This window comes from Aythya ferina, assembly GCF_964211825.1.
Source record: "Aythya ferina genome assembly, chromosome: 4".
Classification (NCBI taxonomy): Eukaryota; Metazoa; Chordata; class Aves; order Anseriformes; family Anatidae; genus Aythya; species Aythya ferina.
In genome coordinates this window covers 40,217,606-40,226,721 of record NC_140300.1, presented here as the reverse complement: position 1 = coordinate 40,226,721, position 9,116 = coordinate 40,217,606, and the positions used below count along the sequence as shown (strand labels likewise).

Here is a 9,116-nt window from a genome sequence, read left to right as displayed (position 1 = left end):
TTATAAGCTGTAGTTTATTTTCTGCTCTGTTTTATGATGAGCCTATAAAAAAAAACATTTGAGCACACAGCTGTATTATTAACACAGTAGACTTGTAGAACATAGCTTGACTTGGAAAATAAAATTCAACATAACATTGGTGTAACTTAAAAGCCAAGTAGTAAAGCATTCTGTGTTATAGGACTTCCCAGACATTCAGTATTCACATATAATGCATTTGCACTTTATACTCAACATCCACCCATCAGCAGTGACATTATTAGCATAACTGGACAGCACAGTAAGCCAACCCTGAGCTGCGCTCTAGTGAACCCATTCATTTTCAAAGTACAACAGAGATTGGTTTAAATATTCACACAATTGTTTTTCAAAACATTTTATTGCATTATATTTGGTACCTTATGTTTGACAAAGGAAATTACATCTGTAACTGCAGGAATAAGAAGCTGGTCTGTTATTGAAAAAAAATCTTGGGCCCCTTAAAAGTTACAAAGTCTTGGGCTTGCCTGAAACAACTGAGCAAGAAATATATTCTTAGAAATGTAGGGCTTCAAGTATTACAAACCTGTGACACTGTGGAAAAGTTCCAGAGGTATCTAAACTGCAGCACTTTTTTTTTTTTTTTTTTTCTGCATAACGTGAACAAGGCCTGCTGAGGTTTTAAACTATTAGTCTCTTGATCAGTCAAAATGGTAGTCAGGAGTTCTCCTCTTTGCAACTTCAAGCCATAGTATGTTCTCATTTTGTTTTCACTCTGTGTGAAAAATGCATGCTATCTTTCTAATTAGTTGGTGCCACATCACAGTGCATAATTTTATTTGGTTCTTGCATTACAGTTTTAAAAAGTTTGGCCAACCTACGCGGATAGGTTCATCTCAAAAACAGCAAAGTTGGTTCTCCCCGACCCACCCCCCAAGTTTAATTCAGAGAGATATAATTCCCACTGGTTCCTTCAGTTAAAAACTGTGGTGCAAGAACACCAAACTGATCGTGTACAGTGATTTTCAGAGACACAACAAGCTTATTGAACACACTATGTTTTTTTTAATTCTGCTTGGTATTGGTATGTCCCAGCATCCACAACATAACACGTATGTTGCGGGTTTCTCTGTATATTCTGATTCACATTGCATACTTCCTATGGACAGAATCATCCCCGTATCAAAATCAGTCAGATGCTAAAGCCCCAACAACTCTTTGTGCTCAGTGAAAGAATCCAGTGCTAAAACAGCATTTTTGCTGTCTGAGATAACAGTAATCTCACAAGACAAATTTAAAGTAATATTTCTGCCACACACCTGCTCTGAGGGCTACACACCTCCAGATTTCATATAAATTAGTTTAAAAACATGGGTAGGTAGGTAAGGATAAGGGTTTTTTTCTTCAATTTTAGCAGCTTTTAATTTTTAAGAAACCGAACAACCTATATCCAGTAATATGTTAGATATTTTATATATATACTTTGTCAGCAGGATAAAAAAAAGTAAAACTATTTGAAGGCAACATTTTTTTTTCCTTCCATTCTCTGTGTAAGTTAGAACAATTCAGCAGGTGCGTGACAAAAATATTATACACCAGATATGGTCCAATGTCATTTTTTTCCAATAAAGTTGTTCATATTTCATTGGCCAGTTCTTCAGGTTCTGCAGAACTATCTCCATTAACTGTGATCTTCATATCCTCTTCATATCCAGGGGGCATGAAAGCCAAAGCATAAGGGAAAAGCTTATGACAATTTGCTCTGTAAGTTTCAGATGCTTCTTTACAGTCTCCAAGGCTACCGTCACATAAAGCTTCTAATACCTCCATACATGTCTAATTAAAGAGAAAAATAAAGAAGTGTTATGGTTTCTTAAACGTTCATCTGAACACTCACAAACAAGCTATGTAATACTACAGAGAAACACAAACCCCAAGTACTGTTTTCAGGTTTCTGTCAGTACCAAATGACATTTTTCCTCACTAGACACAGCATGAAAGACCAGTGCAGTTTGATTCAAAATAATGCAGTTTAAGCAGATTTAAAACACAGCTGGAGATCTCGACTGAAGATGAAAATATGTCACCTACTCCTGATTTTCCTTTAAAAAAATTAAAATGATTCTCACTGGTTGGCAACCAAGAATCAGGCTCACTTACCATTAAATGGGTGTTTTAGATTTGATTCCCCCCAGATCTTGAGACATGCTGAGCATTTAAGCAATGCATAACATGCATGCCAATTTTAATCTTCACAAATAAACCAATGAATCCAGAATACATACTATAATTTCCTAAAACTGATTTTTGTGAATGTGCTTTCAGACAGAAATCAGAAGAATCATGATTGTGGAATTATATCCCACAATTATTTATTTATTTATTTTTAACATTTAAGGGAGTATGACTTACTGGTGTGTGACTAATTACCAAATTGAGCCAATTTGGTTATTTTCACATCCTTCACAAATATCCGCAGTTTCATATCCATTTTGTAAATTAGAAGAGGAAAAAGACTTCTTGTTTTTTTTTTTTTGTTTGTTTGTTTTCAATTTGCATTCTAAACATGAGAAACTGAGCTAGTTATTGAGGTTCACTAAAGCTCATCAGCATTTAACATCCTTTACCTCACATGCTATTGTATCTTTGTTTTTTTTTCCAATCCTCTGAAATTTACTACAGCTTTTATTTGTTGTATGTATTGAGGTTAACTACTTGTCCTCCTGCTATGGGTTTCTGAAGTTCTCTTCAGCAAGCCCATTTTTCCCCTTGCACTTGAGCTCTGTGTGACTCTGGTGTCTATAGAAGGTCAAATGTATCCAGATACATGCCTGCAGTGCGCCCTGAGACAGTTGATCTCCACTAAAAATGAAATGCAATTTCTTTCCTCATGAATGCCTTTCAACAAATGCCCAGACTCCTTCAGATTCCCGTATTTTTAGGGCACTTCCAGTTTTCCATTTAGAAGTTTAGTAGAAATCAAACTGCTTCTTTACATTAGCATCAAGAATGCTTAAATCGAACTTCTTCCATTTTCTCATAATGCTGCATATGTGATTTTATACACTGCTGTGTCAGTAGATGGTTCTTACAGTCCTACCAAACAAGATAACATCTCCAAAACCACAAACTATTTTTGATTACATTTTAATCTTTCCCCAGTCCAATTCTCAGGAAAAAGAAAAAAACAGCTACCATGCAAAAATGCTGTTGAAGGTAATTTATTTTTCTTTTCTAAATCTATTTATATTCTATCTTAAATAGTTTAAGACTATTCAGACAATAGCAACAAAAAACAAAAAGTAAGTTTACAGGGTGCTAAATATGCATTTAGTGTGTATAAGATCTGAGTTTGTGTCCCATTCCCAGATCAGCTAGAGAAAAGACCTGAATCCTCTATATTCTAAGCAAGCTTAGAAGTCATGACACTGTCGTTTCTCAACCCTATCCTCTCCCGTTTGTCAAAATAATCTATTAAAATACTTCCCCATAAAGTTCTATTGAACACATCATATTTCCAAAAATGTGTTTTGGAAAAGGCTTATTTTTACTCACATAAGAATAATTTTACCATAAAGTTCACCAACTTTACTTGCAGTAGATTTAAAAAATTCAAGTCCCCAGAAGTAAAGAGCAAAAAAGGGAAAGAAAACAGCAGGAGAACTGAGAGAAATGCAGTGTACTACAGGTTGCAATGCCTGTGAAGGAGTCTCTATTAATTAAGTGCTTTGGCACTTCCTTATGCCAAAGGAAATGGTTTGACAGGGATACAGAAATACTTTCAAAAAGTATTATATATTTATTATATATATATACAAAATATATATTTATCATATATATAAGTATATTAATATATATATTAATATACACGTATAATGTATATTAATGTATATATAATGTATATTAATATATAATACACACATGTTTATTAATATATAATATATATTATATATATATATATATAAATATATATATTTAAATATAATACTTTAAAAAGTATTATATTATATAGAAAAAGGAAACTATTTCTTTTTGCTTGCTTTATCAGCTAAGGTTCTGCCAGTGTACTATCATATGAAGAAAAAAAACATCTTTACTTTAGTTCTTTATAAGGAATGTATGAAGACACTAAAATAAATAAATTACCCCCTTTTGAATTCTTTGAATTGCAAGCCAGGACTGGTAGCCTCCACAGAAGAAGGTGAAAGAGGGGGAGGAAAGGATAGGAAGGGGAGTGGTGGTGGCTTATGGAGGGTAATCCCATGACTACCAACATGGAGCAGAGCTTCAAAGTTTAATGAGCTTTTTATTTATCTACATATTAAGATCAAAATGTGCATACACACCTTTTATTAAAACTAGAAGTTGCACAGCTTTCTGGGAGAACAATTGGAAAACCTTCATAGCCTGAGCTACTCCCACATCACAGTCTTTTCCCTGTGAACAGTCACTTGTATAACAGCTAAAGCTCTGACAGACTGTACCTTTCCTTACTAGGGAGTGCGAGCATCTTTTACTGTGTGCATGCTCTAATGTTTAATAAGCTTTTCCACTGCTTAAGGCAATAACATGATTTCTGCTGCTACCTAGTTATTTTCATATTATGACAAAACTACATTATTTAAAATGTTCAAAAAGAACAGAAAATGTTTCAGTTCAGACGAAACTGAGAGCCTTTTCTCTTACATGGCAACTCAAACTCCTTACCATAAGGTGCAACAACCATTTAAGCTTCCTCTTACCTATAGCTTGCATAACCTTAAATAGATACACAAGTAGTAATAGTTTACAATTCATAAATAACTGTTACCTGAAGATTTCTGTTAATGAGGGATTCATCGAGGGTCATTGCCAGCTCCACCGCTCTTTTCTGACTTGAAGGATCTAAATAGTACATCATTTTGGCAGCTGCAATAAGAAAAATAAACTTCATCACTCAATGGAAGACCAAAAGCGTAGTATAAGCAAATACAGAGACAGTATGATTAAGAGGCAATACTGAACTGTAAAGTTGTAGTTCAAAATGGAACCACTCAGAGCATTAAAAAGTTTTATACCTGAGCAGTTAATAGTAGATTTAAAGCTACTCTCCTAAGTGCTAGACAAAGCATTGAAACAACTAGGCCACTTCTATATTGCATTTTGCAGCATCCTCTGGAATCACGTGCAGTGAAGGTAACAAATCAGACCTGCTGCAACAGACCAGTCGCCTCTGGCACCAGTGCTCACGTTTCCTTCACACGGAAACTGGGGCACAGAACAGATGTGCACACAGAGCTCTTGTTATAATACAGTAACAGGACACAACCAGGACACAGCTCCGAGTCCCACAGCAAAGGTGTAGCCGAAGGGACATGATGTCAGAAAAGATGCAAAGAATAAACTCACTGCTTTTTTGTGGCCAGGTCTAGGGTGACTGAGACACAACAGTAACACTGCCCCCCAGTGTGGTTTACATCCTGTTTCCCATGTGGTACTGCAATACTGTAATGCAATTGCTACTGACAGACAGCCTCTGGTAACTGTTGGGTAACCAGCACTGAGCTCCCTGCGTTAGGCATACCAAGAGCTCTGAGCATTAGCTGTCTTGCTGGGCACTCAACACCTTTCATCTGGCAGTCAACCTCTTCAAATACATTTATTAGAAAACTCTGCAAGTCTGAATAATACTTCACATACTAGACTATCTATTTCACAGATGCATTAAATACAGTTACAGTTTTATGACGCATTTAATGTATATCAGAAATTAAAACACGGCAGAGACGTCCAAAAACTTGTAATTTAGCAGCACATAGAAGAAATGAAAGAAGCTCAAAAGACAATCTGATGTTGTCACAAAAAAACTGGGAGAGGAAAAGCATTCCCGACAGAACAAGTAATTTTTACATCACTGGTGCAGATATTGAGAGGCCTCTGCTAGATTGGCAGAGAAAATACAGAAGCTGTGCAAAAAAAGGCTAAAGGCAACATACCTGATAACCTATGTGGTAGTGAGTCATAGTTCTTTTTAAGGAAAGCTTCATTGAAGTTCTTTGGATTAGTTGCTCCAAAAAGCCGATTCATTTCTTGGTTTAACACTGTTCTAACCGCATCAGGCAGATCCTTACTTTCAGATACTATTGAATTGGAAAAAAAAAGTTACTAGAAGTAATCACAGTAAAATCTACTCTCCACTATTATTTTGTCATGTTTAAGTTATTAGTATAATTGAAGAAAATGAATCTCAAAGGAAGATGCATGAAATAAGAAAAAGATAAGTAAGTGGGATTGGTTGGAGAAAGCCTAACTGCAACAGTTTTCTGATGCTTAGAAAAAAACAAGGCTGTTTTACTCTGATACATTTTCCACCTTGCTGATTAAAGTCTATTAAAGCCTATCTCAAAGATTGAGATCATAAAAGTCTGTTCTTAAATATATCTAGTCTTTAGTCATCAAGAAGAAGGGTGACCTCTGGGGCATAGGAAAGGAGAAAAACATTCTAGCAAAAGAGGACACAGTTCTAGGCTTTCTCCTCACACACTTACAGGCTGTGAGCAGAGAAGCTGCATTCCTTGCTCAGCAGTTTCCATTTTCTGCACTGACTCAACTCTTTTAGGAGGTCACCATACTGCTCATAGCTTTAAAAACACAAACTGACTGATACTTGTTGAAATAATTACTAAATCCAGCTGCAGTCATAATAAGCATATTTAACCTAAGTCAGCTGTTTAAAAAGCTTTCTAAATTATTAGGTATTCAGAATTAACTGTGCTAACAGTACATATACTAAAAATCCATGTTTTTGTGTAGTTAGGCATCATCTGGAAACATACAGATCAAGCCATATATCAAACAGATCCATACCACTGCTGAAGAGATGAATCATACACTCATGAAGCCAAGGGTGACTGGAATCAATAGCAAAGGCTCTTTTCACAGACTGAAGCATCAAAAGGAACTTTTCTGGAAAAGAAAGTGTTGGCAAATAGTCAAATACTGTAGCTGAAATTCATGGCAGTATGTTGCAGGAATATCTTGTGTTTGAAATCAGAGTGATCAGAACAAAATAAAGGTGAGTACTGCATTACTGCATCATTTTTTCTAACACATACTTATTTAACCAGTGAAATAAACTTGTTAAACTGGTAAGTAAATTTCAACATATATAGTTCTCAAACCATGGTATTTAACCGATCCCCCAAAAATTCAAAAAACAAGTACTTCAAAAAAAAAAAAAAAAAAACTCATTAGAAACCACACACCACCACTTTACAGCATGTAGTTCTGCAAACTATTGATACAAACAAGTAACTAGGGCAAGTGCAATTTGGGATAACTGGTTCTACAGTCTTATGGCTTACACACGAAAGAAAATAGATAATCACCAAGTGCTCAAACTTCTGATTTGTTACAGAACTCTCATGGCTGTAGCATTGGTCCAATGAAATAATGCGTCTCTATACAGTCTGATGACTCACATCTCACTGCTCACTCAAATGCTAATATACAACTTGAAAAACCACAATTGCTTTATTTTGTTAGCTTTCTCACCTACCTTTTCTAAAATAAATCTCGAAGGCAAAGAGATGTGTCTCTATTTTATTCTTCACTAAATTCTTCAAAGGTGTTAAAAATTTAATGGCTTCTTCCAAAGGTGCTTCAACCTATAGATTCAGGGAAGGACACACAACACTAAGTTACAAAGCTTAAAACTAAGAACTAACTCTCCAACAACAGAATTAGGAATTTTTGATTGAGTCACATCAGGGAGTTACTCTCATAAGGTAATTATGTAATAATTTAACAAGAACCTGCTAGATTTCGAACTCTGCATCTTTCACTCAATATTGGTGTCTAAACACAGACTGTCAATTCTAATTGGTTTGCGGTGGTTACAAATCACATTTTCCTAGAAAGATACATCTCTGCCTTCTATCACACATTAGCAGTAACCATTGCAGCTGAACCTGCGTTGTAACACACAGTATGATTCTCTATGGTATTCTACACACACAGGCCCAAAATGTTGATAAATAACTGCTTCATGCTCCTGACAGAGTCTGTTAAAGTGAGCTGCAGGTGGGTTCCTGACAGCTGCAGGCCATGGCAACATTCCCAGTTAAGATACTAATGGCAAGCGAGAAGCAACTAGATACTGATAATGGTCAGTGGGTCTTCACTAGCGTAACACAGTAAATGGGTGGCTTTAATGCAAATCAATTCTGTACCTGGATTCTTTACAGACAGAACTCTTGCATTAAGAGGCCGAGGATAATTAGAACAAGAAATGCCCTGTGAACACAACTTACTCTCTAAGAACTGGATACAGAATTTAATTGTTGCCTGCCCACAGGGCTTAGAATGTTGAAGCAATACGCTTCATTGCACTGCGCAAGTAACTGGTGAAGACAATGATGAACACCTTACATAGATCCTGCTAATCACATACTCCATCAGTTTTCATTAAAAAATTGCATGGCTTATACATGCTGTTAAGCATTCACATAAACCAGTCACAAATCTGCATTTAAAACTGTTTGAAACATAAAACAAACCAGATTTCAAAGCTATGACCTCAATGCCAAAGCTATCTTTCATCCACCAAGGAAGCTGAGGTTCTGCTGTTTCAGGAAAACTGTTTGCAAGTGACCAACTATGTCAAAAATGGTCTTCCAGCCCTGGGAACCAACTGTATTTGAAGCTCTCCAGATCAACGTTCCAATATCAAATTTGCAATGTATTTAGGGAAGATCTGCCAGAGGCATGTATTATACAACTGCAACTACTCCCTATAATCTATATAGGGCAGCCTAGGATTTCCTGGGATATCCCATGACATCTTCTACTCCAGAGCTCCATTTCATTACATTCCAATCTATTTTGATCTTAATTAGCACCACAATGAGAGTGCTTCTTCTTGCAACCAATGAGCTAAACTACAGGAATGCTGATAACATTCTCAAGCAAATAGTAAAGTTTTTAAAGTCACTTCCTTCTTGACTATAAAGCCACTCTCACCTTTCAAGGCAAGATTCCCCCCAAGAACCAGTAACATTTGTTATATGTGCAATATGAAGAAATGTGTTATATGTGCAATATTCATCAATACTTGAATACTATATCACCATGAGTAGAAATTATTATTTCCAGTTGGT

General features: G+C 35.8%; 1 protein-coding gene across 1 annotated transcript in view; it reads right to left on the bottom strand.

Moving 5' to 3' along the window:
* Positions 1–360: 360 nt before the first annotated feature.
* NAA15 (N-alpha-acetyltransferase 15, NatA auxiliary subunit) overlaps positions 361–9,116 on the bottom strand; it is a 39,937-nt gene continuing 31,181 nt past the window's right edge. The window contains exons 16-20 of the mRNA XM_084518110.1: positions 7,517–7,625; positions 6,826–6,924; positions 5,955–6,098; positions 4,790–4,887; positions 361–1,815 (exon numbers count right to left, since the gene is read on the bottom strand). Coding sequence (XP_084374236.1) covers positions 1,615–1,815; positions 4,790–4,887; positions 5,955–6,098; positions 6,826–6,924; positions 7,517–7,625 — 651 coding nt within the window. The 3' untranslated portion in view covers positions 361–1,614. The remainder of the gene's footprint in view (positions 1,816–4,789; positions 4,888–5,954; positions 6,099–6,825; positions 6,925–7,516; positions 7,626–9,116) is intronic.